Source organism: Dreissena polymorpha, chromosome 16 (assembly GCF_020536995.1).
Source record: "Dreissena polymorpha isolate Duluth1 chromosome 16, UMN_Dpol_1.0, whole genome shotgun sequence".
NCBI classification, from domain to species: Eukaryota; Metazoa; Mollusca; class Bivalvia; order Myida; family Dreissenidae; genus Dreissena; species Dreissena polymorpha.
Window position 1 is genome coordinate 33,910,215 of NC_068370.1, and position 17,188 is coordinate 33,927,402.

Below are 17,188 nucleotides of genomic sequence, written 5' to 3' on the forward strand. Positions count from 1 at the left end.
TTAGGGTGTGTGTGGCCTATAAATGCCTTTCATTTGTGTACAAAACGTAGATTACGATAGGAAGCTTAAACAACGCCATAAGGCTATAAAGATTTTGAGTACTGGTGCGAAGGAACTCCAATAACAACAATAAGAACACCTGAGCCTGAATAGTTTGTGGTGAACTATTTAGGAGGGGGGGGGTATCCATTTGTGCAAGTCGTTTATATTGTGTTAACAACTTTGATCTCATTGCCCCTCTACCTCATTGCCTGTCTACCTCATTGCCCCTCTACCTCATTGCCCCTCTACCTCATTGCCCCTCTAGAGGCTTCAATTCTGATGACACTTTGTCAGAAGGTTGATCATTACAATACAAGTTTGAATCTGGAGCATGTGCGTCCTAAAAATTGATCACAAGATCAAATCTTAGAAAAACCTTGACACCAATGTAGACGCCATATATGTGACTCAATATTGTTTAAACTTGTTCATTTTGAAAATATCCAGGCCGAGTTCGAATCTGGGTCACACATGCATCCAAAAACAAGGTTAGCATGTCAATTTTTTAAACCAATTTGTTACGCATTTGAGGCCACATTTATGTTTCAGTCTTGATGAAACATTTTTCTTGAAAATGGCTAGGCCGAGTTCGAATCTGGACATGTGGGTCTAAAAACTTGGTCACCATGTACAATTTCAGATAAATCTTAAAACGTCTCTAGAGGACACATTTATGACTCAATCACAATTTAACTTATAATTATGTCATGACAATATCAAGGCTTTGTTCGATTCTTGATTAAGTGTGCCCCAAAACTAGGTAATAAGGGCAGATTTTGTCACCAATAAATGTCACATTTATAACTTAAAGTGCCCAGAATGTACGACACCAACTTCATGATACTTTATTAGAATGTTTATCTTGACCCTAAAGTGGGCTATATTTGCACCAGGGTCAAGTGGGCTCAAAACAAGGTCACCGGCAAGTCTTCGATAATATATGTATATGTACCATATACCCAGGAAAGAGCTTCAATGCCATCGTTGCCCGCATACTGTTTTGTGTGTGTGTGTGTGCGTGCGTGTGTGTGTGTGTGTGTGTGTGTTTACGATAAATATGCGCAAATCGTGTTAAAATCATGATGTAGTATATATTACATCAAGAAATATGTGGGGTTGGTGTGAAGATTCCTTCGTACCTCACGAAAGTATGTGAGGGAAAGGTGGACGTTGACACTAAATTTAACGGCATTACACACTTCAGTTACAGCCTAGACGGACAACACAGTGTTTATTAATAGAAGGTATTAAACCTATGCATCATCATAAACAAATCTACATTGTATTAACAAATTATTGACATACACTATAAAGGCATCTTATACACAACAGAAGTAGTGTAACGGGCGTGATGCAAAAGCGAATTATTTGAAAACCGTTTAAAACAAACATAAATAATACAACACAATTAAATATACTTATTATGCATTTACAAAGAAGGACTTCTGCCTGACAACGGATTGTAATTGCGAACTTTCATTTCGCAAATTGCCTAGCGTTCATCGTGTGTACCCTCCCAACTTTGTCATCGCCTGGTCGTACTGTGTGTCCGCCTCAAGCACTTGATATTTCATGTAATTGTCCCGGTTGCGCGCATGCAGGTCTCGCATGGCGCTTACTGCAGTCGGTCGGTTAAACTCGGGGTTAAGATAGTTTGTTGCGTACGGTAACGGCTGATAGTTCATCCACGTTTGTCTGTGCGACTGATTGGCGAGTTGCTTCAGACGAATTTCTTCTGGAGAGGGTTCTTTGCGATGTGCCCTCTGCCGCTGTAGGTTCGCGTACATCGAATTCGGGAACAGCGTCGTGTCCGCTTTCAGTTCGTCGTCCTTTGTAGGCTTTATAGCGGACTTGTGATCGTATTTCGTCGGCGCTAACGCGTGCGTCGTGTGGACCGGCTTCAAAACGTGGTTTGGGAATCCCAACAGCGTCCTCACGTTTTGCCGGTTCCTATCCGTGCAGCATGGACATGAGGTGGCGCTCGAACCCTCGTACACGGGAATCACATGCCCGTACCGCGAATAGTGCAAATAGTCCGCCACCAGACCGTCCACAAGCGTGTGGTTCAAGTCCTTCGGCGTAAGATGCGACGACATCTGCATTTTGAACACCTCCTTTTTAGGTTTTTGACTCTCCACTGGCGAAGGAGCTCTTTCTCTGCGAACCGGTTGCACGGGAACTACAGGTCTTGACCGCAATGGCGAAAGGCGCGAAAAATGTTTATCGCGATCGTCGTCGTCGCCGGCGTTAATGTCATCCGAGAAAACATTTCTACGCACTCTTTGTATTGTCGGCTGTGGTTTGAATGCGGGCGACGACAAGACACTGTCCTCTTCGTTGATTACCGGAAGTTTCTTCACCCGTGCCATGGGCGCTTTGAGGCGGTTTTTGTTAGTTGCCATGACACCTTGTACCGGCGTCATGGAAAAGAAACGACCCCCGTAGTCCTGCTGGCGGCTGATACTACGAGGCTCGTACCCGAGCAGAGTTCTTAGCGGCATTGTCGTAACGTCCGGTTTGTACGGGAACGCGCAAGTTCATTCTGGAATAGATTGTACAACATCTAGTGCATGAATGACATCGAAAATTAACGATATACCAGTGGGCAATATTGCTGCCCTGTCAGACTAAATATTTACTATGTTAGATTTTGTTTACATATACATGTAGTTACATGATCATTTAAACTAAGCTACGCGAGGAAATAATTATTTTGTATAAAAAAGTGAAAACAATATTAATTGTATGTGTTTGTAGTTTTACACAACAAGATTTCGATTGCATGATAATTAAATAATCATTTCTTTACATTGATACATACGGTGGCATAAAGCGGACGTAGGACATATTTTATAAAGCGGTCTCAATTAAATGCGCACGCGATATCTATCGCGATACCAACCGAAAGACAATATTGGCAGTTATTCACAATAAAACTTCTCGACGTCATTTTTTGATACACGCACTAACACCGTAGTGTGATCTCAAAACGCGATAGTTTTTCAGTTCGCACGCGATGGCTATTAAGCGCACTCGACAGCTATTGTATGTGTACGCGATAGTTATGACGTGCGCACGCGATAGCCTTTAACGTGCGCACGCGATAGCTATCATGCGTACACAATAGTTGACCCTTGAAACTTATCGTATTGTCCTACATTTTGTTACAATTACATGTAGCACTATGTGTCCTTTTTATAATTGCCTGATCTAGTACGTGTTCTAATTGGTCAATCATTGCACGCGCAAGTAACAACTATACTTCAAGAAAATGTATTATTTCCGGTTTCGATAACACTTAGAATACAACAATTTGTATTTCTTGTTTTTGTTTTTAAAGTTTCTTTGTCATAATAACCTCCGATAAAAGTTTGCTAAGATAATCATGCGTATTTTAATTATTGTATTCTTCTCTCTCTTTTTTTCGTCGAATGCGCCCCATGGTGCTTTTTTCCTATCTGTTTTATGTGAATTTAAATTCACTTCTATACAAAGCCAAACAAGATTGTAAACCGAATGCCACAAAAACTGCATTGTATAACTAACAATATAAAAGCTGTCACTAGTAGTCTGTGACGGATACTCGTTGTCTGGAATATACCGGAGCATTTATTCGACTACAACTACTGACGCACTGATTAAACTATTATACAATAAAAAATACCGTGTATGTAAATGAGACATTAAATACTTTGATCATAATTCGTCTTTGACAGATTTTTACCAAATATAGCGTCGATGACTCGCTTTTAAATTATTGTTTTTGTATAACTTTCCAGTTGAGCTATACACTTGACAACATACTGACCAATTTTTCCGTTAATAACGTTTTATTGGGGCATTTTTGCTGTGAACTACCAGTGTCTTCATGTAAAGGAATAATATCTTGATAGAGTAGTATCGGTCACAATTAATACATAACGCAATTATAGACCCTCATGAACAAAAATACATCAAATGTTCAATTAAGCAAGTTGACGAGGAAATATACCTATATACCTGGAAACAATCGTGTTAATTGTATTACTGTTTCTGTTATATATACGCTGCAAACTTCTTTGTTTGCCTTCTATGTACCTTCACAATTCCCTGTAATGAATACGATATTGTGCACCTTAAAACCTTTTAACTGCCATTCTAGTCTACCCCCGTAAAGCTGTTCATTAAAACCCATTGAAACAAAAAATAGAAGAAAAAAACGAACGGCCAAACATCAATACCTCTTATCATATGTTGCACGAGGCAGATAACAAACACTTTAGTCCCGAACAAACAATGAAGCGGCGAGTTTCTGATGTTTGTTTAACTGATGTGCCAGTATATGAAATTGAAAAGTGGGTGGCACATCTTATAATTCCACAGAAACCTGCACATATTGTTCACAATCATATTGAAACTCACTGATAGTGTTTTTAAAAGAGCGGCTTATACTTCATTCGATATCTAAATGTGAATGTACCTATTCGAGTTTTGGCAACGGGCATCAATAAAACTAATGGTTTATATATTTAATCAAACAGCGACTGATTTAAAAACGATGGTAAACTTTTATAAACTGATATAGCGCCGATTTGCGTATACGATTGGTATCTACATGCATCTGATACCGATCGATACTTAATTAATGCTTGCGATCTGAATAAGGACAAATTGAAAGGGCATTACCTTGAGAGCAAAGAGTTCTTGTTAAATGAAAGACATTACTTGTAGAAAAATGTTTCTATAAAGATGCAAATCAATCATAAAACGTGTACATAAGAAGTCATGTTTAACGATTAACGATAATGTCACCGATTGTGCTCAATGGTATTTTTGTACAAAATACTGAAATAAATTAATATTTGTTGTTTGATAAACTTAATAAATTGATGCTTTTATATCAATCCTCTTCACACGCATCGTCACACCAATACTGTCAGTACTTTAATTGATATATAATACCCTGATCTAATACGTGTTGCACTTGGTGAAAGTAACAACTATACTTCACGAACCTGTATTTTTCCGGATTCGATAACACTTAGAATATAAAATATTGTTTTTCTTGTTTTTGTTTTTAGAGTTTCTTTGTCGCAACAACCTCTGATAAAGTGATCTCACATAATCATACGCATTTAAATTATTGTATCCTTCAATCTGTTGTTCTTTTCTCGTCGTATGCGCCCCATGGTGCTTTTTTTCTATCTGTTTTATGTGAATTTAAATTCACTTCTATACAAAGCCAAACAAGACTGTAAACCGAATGCCACAAAAACTGCATTGTATAACTAACAATATAAAAGCTGTCACTAGTAGTCTCTAACGGATGCTCGTTGTCTGGAATATACCGGAGCATTTATTCGACTAAAACTACTGACGCACTGATTAAACTATTATACAATATTAAAAATACTGTGTATGTAAATGAGCCATTAAATACTTTGATCATAATTCGTCTTTGACAAATTTTTACCAAATACAGCGTCGACGACACGACTTTAAATGATTGTTTTTGTTTTTTTTTCGGCGTAAGCTGAATTAAGCCAGCTTTTCACCTCTCCTGACCTTTGTAAGTGTCCAATAAAATTCAAATAAAATTTCCCGCGGCTAGGTACGAATGAATACACTTCATTTATTCCATTGGCTGATTTGAGTATTCCACCAGAACATTGGAAACATATCCGCGTCTTTGTAACACTGTTTTACTGCATGAAACAATTTTATTTCTAATGAAAAGGCTTAATAGATAGAACAGTTTTACACTCAATTCTCGACATAAATACAGTTTGTGCGTACACCTTTTATTTTCAGAGAATTACCAGCGCAACCCGTTTATATTTAAAGGCTATGTTCTCATATTTAGTACTTACTTCCATATTCTTGTCAACATGTTAACATGTAAAAGTATAAAGAGCAGTGGAAGCGAGGCCTCACTTTAATACATTGCATTTCAACCCGGGTCAATTCGCGGCCAGTGTATGAATGTCAGAGTTTATATACAGGTCATCTCCAGAGTTCGCGGCCAGTAAAATAATAGTTATATAATAAATACGCTATCCGTGAACTAGGTGACCTGGAATTTTCTTTAGACCAGAAATATGTAGATTCTTAATGTGTTTTCAACAAAACAATGATAAATATTATTTTTGATTAATTTAACAATAATTATTCCACCATATTGACCAATGTATTAAACATGAGCGCGATGATTATCGATACTGTTAATAATCGAATCAAACCACTAAAACAGGTTTGTTCGAAGAACGCGCCTATAAATACGGATACTTCTCGTGTGGCCGGTTGACTCGTATGTTTTAATTTCACTTCCATTCTTCTTTTGGTTTTCTGTTTTGTATCTATAGGTTTATGACCAGCAATATGTAAAAATGTAAAATAAGCCGCGAAAACTCCGCGTAACATCCCGTACTGCGTGTGATGCAGCTAAGAACTGCACAGAAAAAAGACATTCGCTATCCTTGATCTCATTCATTGAACTATCAAAGACGTATATCTTTTTTAAAGATATTTCTTGTTAACAGTAGCACTATACACTTGACAACATGCTGACCAACTTTCCCGTTAATACCTTTTTATCGGGATGTTTTTCCTGTGAACTACCAGTGTCTACATGTAAAGGAATAATGTCTTGATAGAGTAGTATTGGTCACAATTCATACATTACACAATTATAGACCCTCATGAACGAAAATACATTAAATGTTCAATTAAGCAAGTTGACGAAGAAACATACCTATATACCTGGAAACAATCTTGTTAATTTTATTACTGTTTCTGTTATATATAAGCTGCAAACTTCTGTGTTTGCCTTCTATGTACCTTCACAATTCCCTGTAATGAATACGGTATTGTGCACCTTAAAACTTTTTAATTGCCATTCTAGTCTACCCCCTTAATGCTGTTTACTTAACCACATAGAAACAAAAAAAACTGAAAAAAAACGAACGGCCAAACTTCAATACCTCTTATCATATGTTGCACGAGGCAGATAACAAACACTTTAGTCCCGAACAAACAATGAAGCACCGCGTTTCTGATGTTTGTTTAACTGATATGCCAGTTTATGAAACTGAAAAGTGGATGACGAATCATCTTATAATTTCACAAAAACCTGCACATATTGGTCACAATGATATAGAAACTCACTGATAGTGTTTTTAAGAGAGCGGCTTTTACTTCATTCGATATATCTAAATGCGAATGTACCTATTAAATCCAGTTTTGGCAACGGGCATCAATAAAACTAATGGTTCATTTTATCAAATATCGACTGATTTAAAAACGATGGTAAACTTTTATGAACTGATATAGCGCCGATCGGCGTGTACGATTGGTATCTACATGCATCTGATACGGTTCTATTCTTAATTAGTGCTTGCGATCTGAATAAAGGCCAATTGAAAGGTCATTACCTTGAGAGCAAAGAGTTCTTGTTAAATGCAAGACATTAATTGTAGAAAAAGAAAATGTTTCTATAAAGATGCAAATCAAGCATAAAACGTGTACATAAGAAGCTATGTTTAAAGAGTACGCAGTACATGTATTCGCAAATGTCCTGCATTATTTATTGCCTGTCGATGATAGGTGCAATCAAAGATATATCAATAAACAAAATTGATAAATCTTTGGTGCAGTTCACGGTGCTTACAGGCTTAATGCATGAAATGAGTTTGAGACTGCTGTTGAAATAACCTTACCGCATTGTATGTAAAGTAAGCATGCGTTATTTGTATTGTTTGGACTGTTGCTATGATGGGCGAATTGTCCGAATACGTTGTGATCACGTACCAAATTTAATATGAATCATAAAATGCATATATTGACCTATCGTAACGTCCTGGAGTGTGCTCAATTGTATTTTTCGTACATAATACGGAAATAAATTAATATTTGTTGTTATAACCAACATTAGAGATAAATTGCATACACAAATTAAATACACATGTAATAATTCATCTAGATCCTAAAATGTACGCGTATGGTCCAGCACGATCTAATGACTTACCGTAACAACTGTATAAGCATAATATGAAATCATAAACTGGAGATTAAATGACCACTTACACATTTTCCCGAAAATATAAAACTAGAATCAAGTTCACAAACACACAATATCAAATATTCTCCATACGCTAATGTTTGTAATGATTTTTGAGTGAACTTCGGGCCGACATGTATACAATGTGATGCCAATACGCGTTTAGTCGATATATTTTTAATATGTTGACGACCTTTTACATTTAAATTCAAATGGTATTGATTTATTTCGGGGTTGATGTCCGTCTTTAATAGTTTTAACATGGGCAGGTTTAATAATCACTTACCAAAACATGGCCGTATATGTACAGATTAATCCTACATTTGCGTAAATCCACTTTCCCGAAGCTTATGTCCACTTGAATATACGTCCAATAGGTCCATCAATTCGTTGTTTTATTCATCATACTTCAAATAGACAACATAGCCGTCCATTAAGTTTTAACTGCATTTAATATTTACATTAGAACCTAAGAATATAAATCAGAACACGTTTTCACTGTACGGGTTATAGAAATCACGATTGTGAAATGAACTGTCCACCAAATACCTCCGATAGCAAATCGAGTTGAATTACTTCAATGCTTTACGTAAATACCACCGCCATTCATGTGCATTGATAGTTTTGCCAATAATTGAATATACATTTTCTTCAGATTTAGAAAGGACAATCGGTTAATTCGCATTTGAGGAGCGGGAGAAATGCGGTGGTAAGATTAATAGTGAAATTGTCTGCAATAATTAAATAGCGGTACACGTTTATTGTTGTCGATACCGAACTATAAAAGAATACCAAACACTATTTTTTTTGCGATCCTTCCGTGTCTGCGATTGCATTACGAGAGGAACCAAAGTGTCTTCCAGCGCTCCTTGCTAATTATTAATTAAAAAAAATGGCAGTGCTCTGTGAAAAGGTGGTTCAATTCATGTGCGTAAAGTGTCGTCACAGATTAGCCTGAGCAATCCACACAAGCTGATCAGGGACGACACTTTCCGCTTGTATGATATTTTATGTGTAAAGAAAGTCTTTTCTTAGCAAAACTCCTGTTAAGGCGGAGCGTGTCGTCCTTGATTCGCATGTGTGGACTGCACATGCTAATCTGGGACAACGCTACGCACATGCATTAAACCCCATTTTCACAGAGCGCGGCTCATACACTTTACCAAGTTGAGAAGAATTTCGCATTATAACTGTAACTGCTAACAATATTGTTTCTTCTTAGATATAATTGTATTCATTTCCGGCGTAGTCCTCTGCAGTGTGTGTTTGGGTGTGTTTATACAGGAGTACCCGGGAGTACCCAGAGGACAAAACGCCTAAAGCTTAGTGTTTAAGACACGCGCGCGCTTACACTAGCAGCTTCATGTATTTCTATAAACATTGGTTAACATAATTCACAGGTAATTAAGGTAATAATGTTCACACAAAAGGCTATAAAACATAAGATTGTTGCATAGAGAACAACTATCATGTGTGTTTTGTAATTGATTTTTCATGATCTGACCATATATTCCGCGATGTCAATAAAAACATATTTTTTTATAGTTTCTTCTTTTGATTATTAGTTGATTTCAATGGAGGGTAGTCAGGCAGAACAGTGAATTTGTTAATCCACAAATATTGACAAATCTGATCGTTTAATATCCGATGTTTCAACAGCATGCTTAATTTGTAAGCAACTTGCCCACATGTAAACATGAATAAATAAATTCGTGAACATTTTCAAAGTTAATGATTAATCTTATAATAAATTAACTAATGGATTTCAGGACAACCAAAACAACAAATACCAGTTATAATAATTATCATATGTGCTAACCGGTCCAAAATAAACAATTACCATTAATCTTTACATGAACAATACATCAAAACAAATATATTTTAATAATGGCCTGTTATATTCTGATCATTATCATTTTACACCATTCATGTACTTAAATACTGGTATGAACAATATTGTATGACGCACTAAAAGATAGTTTACACCAAGGTAATTATAAGTTTTTTTAAGCAACAATCATTTAAAACTGAAAGGATACATTTTTTGGAAGTACCTCTTTTTGATGTTAAACTGTTATTACATTGAATTATTGCACATAAATTTGAGTGTGACCACGTGTATATAAGTGTTGTACAGTTATTACAGGTAATCGCTAAATAATAACTAGAAATGGTGCGGCAGAGGCCGACGCGTATCCCCACGCCGCATGTTTGACCCAGGGGCGCCCCATGGTTGGTAATGGGTCCATGCATAGTTGAGATTGACCATATTGTCATAAGAGAAGTTCAGTATCAATTAGAAGTGAATCGGTGTAGAAATGAAGAAATTATAGTAAAAGACAATTTTGGGTGGGTGTCGCCTTTTATGGGCGGGGCACCCTAGGGTTGGTAAAGGGGCCATACATAGTTGAGATTGACCTTATTGTCATAAGAGATGTTCAGTATCAATTTGAAGTGAATCAGTGTAGAAAAGAAGAAATTAAATTAAAAGGCAATTTTGGGTGGGCGTGGCCTATGTGGGCGGGGCGCCCCAGGGTTGGTAATGGTGCCATGCATAGTTGAGATTGACCGTATTGTCATAATAGAGGTCCAGTATCAATATGAAGTGAATCGGTGTAGAAATGAAGATATTATAGTAAAAGGCAATTTTGGGTGGGCGTGGCCTATGTGGGCGGGACGCCCTAGGGTTTGTAATGGGGCCATGCATAGATGAGATTAACTGTATTGTCATAAGAGAGGTTCAGTATCAATTTGAAGTGAAACAGTGTAGAAATGAAGAAATTATAGTAAAAGGCAATTTTGGGTGGGCGTGGCCTATGTGGGTGTGGCCTATTATGGGCGGGGCGCCCCAGGGTTGGTAATGGGACCATACATAGTTGAGATTGACGGTATTGTCATAAGAGAAGTTCAGTATCAATTAGAAGTGAATCAGTGTAGAAATGAAGAAGTTATAGTAAAAGACAATTTTGGGTGGGTGTGGCCTATTATGGGTGGGGTGACCCAGGGTTGGTAATGGGGCCTTACATAGTTGAGATTGACTGTATTGTCATAAGAGATGTTCAGTATCAATTTGAAGTAAATCGGTGTAGAAATGAAGAAATTATAGTAAAAGGCAATTTTGGGTGGGCGTGGCCTATGTGGGCGGGGCGCCCCAGGGTTGGTAATGGCGCCATGCATAGTGGAGATTGACCGTATTGTCATAAAAGAGGTCCAGTATCAATTTGAAGTGAATCAGTGTAAAAATGAAGAAATTATAGTAAAAGGCAATTTTAGGTGGGCGTGGCCTATGTGGGCGGGGCGCCCCAGGCTTGGTAATGGGGCCATGCATAGTTGAGATTAACTGTATTATCATAAGAGAGGTTCAGTATCAATTTGAAGTGAATTGGTGTAGAAATGAAGAAATTATAGTAAAAGGCAATTTTGGGTGGGCGTGGCCTATGTGGGCGGGGCGCCCCAGGCTTTGTAATGGGGCCATGCATAGCTGAGATTGACCGTATTGTCATAAGAGAGGTTCAGTATCAATTTGAAGTGAATTGGTGTAGAAATGAATAAATTATAGTAAAAGGCAATTTTGGGTGGGCGTGGCCTATGTGGTTGGGGTGCCATAGGGTTGGTAATGGGGACATGCATAGCTGAGATTGACCGTATTGTCATAAGAGAGGTTCAGTATCAATTTGAAGTGAATCGGTGTAGAAATGAAGAAATTATAGTAAAAGGCAATTTTGGGTGGGCATGGCCTATGTGGCCAGGGCGCCCCAGGGTTGGTAATGGGGCCATGCATTGTTTAGATTGACCTTAGTGTCATAACAGAGGCTCAGTATCAATTTGAAGTAAATCGGTGCAGAAATGAAGAAGTTAATGTCAAATACCATAAAAAAATAAGTAAAAATCTCTGACCCCGCCCCACCCCAACCCCCATAACTTTTGACCCAGGGGTCAGATCAAAATTCCGTCACTGTCACCGTCGCACATATGCTCATAGCTACCATGTATGTAAGTTTCAAAGTTCTAGTGCTAATAGTGTAGGAGGAGCAGGTGGCCAGGACGGACGGACGGACGGACGAATGGACAGACGCACATCAATACAATATCCCCACTTTTTCTCCAAAAAACGTGGGGATAATAATGTAACGTGTACAAGTATGCTTGATATTTGTTAAATAATTCACATATTAACCTGTATTATTCTTTTTTATATTAATTTTAAACAGTTCTTTCTGGTTTTTTTAAGTTCACAACTATACATGCATTAAATCCATGCAATCATTTTGTATTAAATGAATAAAATGATAAATAACATCAAAGCATAGTAATGAGTTTCAAATACAGTTACATCATTTAAATGCAGAAGGACGAATTCCTATATCAACATTCACTTCCATTCAATAAATTAAAATTAGTAAAATTAAAATCATACAACAGTAAAAGCCAAATGCAATTTTACTGCACATTCCAATAAGTAAAGATCTTATAAATTACACCTGAACTGTCTTTATAAAAAAATAAATCCATAAGCACAAATATACATACAACTTTATAAACATCTGCTGTAATCAAGATCTCCATAATTTTGTAAAATCCTATTCTAATCTGTAAACAAACAACAAAGAACCAAATGATATATCATTAGAAGGTTCATCCAATTACAATAACTATAGTTTTTACGGTATGTTAATTTGAAAAAATTTTACATGTGTCACCAGGGTAGCATCCCCTATTTTTTGAGCTTTCAAATATATAGAACACTCCAGAATAAGACATCCCCAGACAGCAATCTAGCAACAGTGACTTGCTGTTCATTTGGCTAAGTAATCAATTAATCAAGCTAGTACAATGTACCTATAACGCTTTATTGGATAAGCACAGCCAACTGTAACTTATCACTTGTTCATGCAAGTGTGAAGGTAAAATAAACCTAAGAAGCTACATTTCTCTGTAAAAGAGTAGAAAAATGCCATAATACAACTTGGGAATAAGAAGTTAGGCCACGACTTTTTTTTTATTGGTTTACAAAAATTATTTTGAAAATGGTCCATCGGGCGGTCGAAAAAAAAAAAAAAAAACATCATTGGAAAAAAAAGTTAATGCTAATAACATCAGAACAAAGACAACATATCTTTTATAACCTTAACACAGAGACAAAAAATCAAATTATGCAATGAAACACATCTATATCTTCAAATGAAATGAGTCCTAACAGCACCTTATGCAACATCAGGCAATTTTAAACACTCCATTACATGACATGCGTTCTTCTCCCATTAAAACGAAAAACTGCGCTTCATTTCCATAATTGGATGCGCACCATTACGCAATGCGATGCCCGTTGCATAAATCTTATATAAGATAAACTACTCATACACAAATTACCCGGTATGTGTTTGCTCTTACTCGACTTATGAGATCGTACATGAAAAAAAAAATCGAGGTAGATCGATCCATGCGTCGTCACGGTAATGTTTGTCAAAGTTGTTGTCATGAAAACTCGTTGATTTACAACGCAACACGTCTTATTTGAACTGACGCGAATTAATTTAATCATATTTGTCAACTTCGCTTTTGCTTTATTTTGATAATTTAATCCAAAGTTTAATGTTAGCAAGTGTTTTTTTTTACTGGAATTGTAAACAAGGAGTCAGTTAAAGTCTTCCGAAAATGTGCAGTCTGTGTGAATTGACAGTTTGACGTCATCAAAGGAAAGCCGCTTTCTGTCGGAAGCAATTAAGCGACAAATTTCGCGCCGAAAAAATTGGCTTCCTTTGTCTAGCAATCAACATGCCGAACCAATCGTGTGTTTGTTTCTCAATTGCAATCCTCCAATTTAATAAAAGCACGTGCATAGCTCCGCCTTCGAATCTTTTGCAGAGAACGGAGGCGGAGTTTAACGGTTAATTGAGCTAGTGTTTTACACAAGTTGAGTTCCGATTTGCCGAAATTACTCGGCCCTAAGCATTGAAACGACAAATACATTTATCAATGATTTTCCGAGATATACCGATTTGTTCCGATTTCCAAACTTTCTGTACAGTTCCTATAAACTATGGCGGACGTGTTTACAAAATTCCTAAACACATATATCGTAAATAATGGCAGTGTTTTAATGGATTACTTATACTTATTATCAAATACTATCGGGTTTGTTTAATATACATTGTAATTAACATGTTAAACAATATAGTTGCGTCACAGACACGGAAATAAATTTTGATGGGGTCGACATTTGAATGACGCTGATTTTCTTATTGTCTGTAATTTTTACCCGAAATAAATTTTGAGAAGTGCCCATAAAAGGACTGGTACATAATGTGTCACATTGAAAAATATCCCGATCTCTGCAATATATGTGAACCAATCGTTGATTGTACTTACTTGATTTTATTCGCAACCGTACTCAAACCGGATCGTTTTTTTCTCATTTCGCTCATTTTGAAGTGCGGTCGGGAATAAAATATTAAAAAAAAAGACGATTTTCCGATTTTATTTTGTTTCCCATTTTCCAAAAATTAGGGTCGGCGGTTTTGTAAACCAAGAAATATAAAAGTCGTGGCCTTAAGTTCTACAAAATGGACAACAATGAAAGTGGTTTTAATATTTTAGAATGAATCATGAACTCATCTGTGATAAATGTTCATTTTAAAACAATCAATATACAGTGTAATGCAAAAAGGACTTGCATTCTGATGACTGACTTCATATGTTTAAAAAATTTAAAGAACATGTTCAGTTCATTTTTGGAAGATATTTGTGAAGAAGCCAGAGGAAGTCCATCTGGTACTTTCTACTTTTATGATCACCTACTGGTACAAATTAACCCTTTAATGCCTGGTGGACTCTCCCATCCTTCTAAATTGCATCAATTTATTTCCAAAATTAAGGATGTCTAGTATATTTATTCCTATATTTAAAATATTTCTTAAAGAAACTCCTTTAAGCAAACAGCACAGACCCTGATGAGACGCCGCATCATGCGGCGTCTCATCTGGGTCTACGCTGTTTGCCAAAGCCTTTTGTCTAGACGCTAGTAATAAATAAGTTAAGGTCATTCTATTGTAAAATGTTAAGCAAAAGCTCCCAAGAAGTCTAAGCCAAGTTTAGAGCAAATTCATTTGGTTCTAACTATACTTTCGATAGTAAAACAAGATGCGTTTGTGAAACACAATGTCCCCCTATATGACGTTTGACCTTGAAGGAAGACCTTGACCCGTCACCACTCAAAATGTGCAGCTCCATGAGATACACATGCATTTCAAATATAAAATTGCTAGCTTCAATATTGCAGAAGTGACATAACATGAGCAATTTTGACCCATATATTTGACCTTGAAGGATGACCTTGACCTTGACCTTTCACCACTCAAAATGTGCAGCTCCATGAGATACACATGCATGCCAAATATCAAGTTGCTATCTTCAATATTGCAAAAGTATTCATAAAATAAGCGATTTGGGCCACATATATTTGACCTCTGACCTTGAAGGATGACCTTGACCTTTCACCACTCAAATTGTGCAGCTCCATGAGATACACATGCATGCCAAATATCAAGTTGCTATCTTCAATATTTCAAAAGTATTCATAAAATAAGCGATTTGGGCCACATATATTTGACCTCTGACCTTGAAGGATGACCTTGACCTTTCACCACTCAAAATGTGCAGCTCCATGAGATACACATGCATGCCAAATATCAAGTTGCTATCTTCAATATTGCAAAAGTATTCATAAAATAAGCGATTTTGGCCACATATATTTGACCTCTGACCTTGAAGGATGACCTTGACCTTTCACCACTCAAAATGTGCAGCTCCAGGAGATACACATGCATGCCAAATATCAAGTTGCTATATTCAATAATGCAAAAGTTATTGCAAAATGTTAAAGTTGGCGCAAACCAACCAACCAACAGACCAACCAACAGACCAACCAACAGACAGGGCAAAACAATATGTCCCCACTAATATAGCGGGGGACATAAAAAAGTGCCACAGCTGGTTGCAGCTGAAACTCTTCTTTTTTCATAATCTTAACATTCAAGCCATTCAGCTGTGACAGTTCGAAACGAATCCACCAAGCAGTTAAGAACAGTTGAAAGTTCTTGGATGAACATATGGAATGGCAAGCGTATATCTTAATACTTCTTACTTCTTGGAGGCATTTAAAGGTTTAAGAACCATTTAAGGAACAACAATGAGGTAATTACCACAGACCTTAATTAAGATAGACATGTTGATGAGAAATCTGACCTTATCAAAGAACAACATGATCAGAATACAAATCAAACGTTTGTGAAATAAACAAATTATTAAACACCAGTAAAATAAAAAATTGAATGGGTAATACAGATCAACATATTTCCTCAAGCAGTACTGTATGAGGATTTTTGATTTTTTTTAAAGCAATTCATTAAATGCCCCATACAATGTGTTGAACAGAATTTAAGAGCTGAAGCATAACATGAAAAAAACACTATTTTTTTTATTTAAAAAAAAAAGAACAGGATTAAGTATATGTCTATTTGCATGGTATTATTGTGCTCTATATGCGTACACAATCCTTTTTATTTGTCTGAATCTGCAACAAAAGGTTGGATAATTTTCAAATTGCTTATCTCTGAACAAGTCCTATCACATCTGTATTAAAGACAGATAATTAAAACTGAGATGTTTAACTACTTATTGCAGGGGTTTTTTTTAGAAAAAGGGGAAGACGCTGGACGCTGGGTAAAAGGGGAAAATCGAGCGCGAAAGAGACATATTTGGGGAAAAAATCAAAACTGTTCATTTCAATGTCTATAACTGACCTACAGACTTCAGGTTTTTTTTTAGAAAAAGAGTCATGTCTCTGACCTTTTTGTTCTTAAACACATGAACAAGTATGATATTAAAGTCAAAGTCCTAAATAAAGTTGCAGGGGTAGATCTAATAATGGGAAATGTTTTCAACTTGGGCCGGGGAACGATGTCAATATTGTGATTTCAATTTCATGATGAATGGGTTGACGATCTAGATCTGCTACAGTATTGGAAGGGAAAGGTGCGGCAGCTGCCGATTGTCTACTTTCACTTTCACAATAATCCGACAGTATTAATCGATGTTGATTACATGTACCTC

At 36.6% G+C, this 17,188-nt stretch overlaps 1 protein-coding gene and 1 long non-coding RNA gene across 9 annotated transcripts in view; both read right to left on the bottom strand.

Annotated features, from left to right (window-relative positions):
* Positions 1–1,382: 1,382 nt before the first annotated feature.
* The window catches only part of LOC127861399 (uncharacterized), a 35,391-nt gene continuing 19,585 nt past the window's right edge, over positions 1,383–17,188 (bottom strand). Inside the window, exons 1-2 of one of the 8 annotated variants that reach the window (XM_052399848.1) lie at positions 8,364–8,711; positions 1,383–2,584 (exon numbers count right to left, since the gene is read on the bottom strand). In XM_052399848.1, the coding sequence (XP_052255808.1) occupies positions 1,542–2,543 (1,002 nt within the window). In that variant the 5' untranslated portion in view covers positions 2,544–2,584; positions 8,364–8,711 and the 3' untranslated portion in view covers positions 1,383–1,541. Of the gene's footprint in view, positions 2,585–4,119; positions 4,143–4,262; positions 4,434–7,001; positions 7,178–7,245; positions 7,370–8,044; positions 8,068–8,363; positions 8,712–17,188 lie in introns of those variants that run through there. The other 7 variants (XM_052399852.1, XM_052399849.1, XM_052399850.1 and 4 more) reach the window with 7 other exon arrangements.
* Positions 9,698–16,750, bottom strand: LOC127861405 (uncharacterized). Its single transcript, XR_008040204.1, has 2 exons — positions 15,708–16,750; positions 9,698–15,567 (listed from the first exon to the last, which is right to left on the bottom strand). It is a non-coding gene; the product is annotated as an uncharacterized LOC127861405 (long non-coding RNA).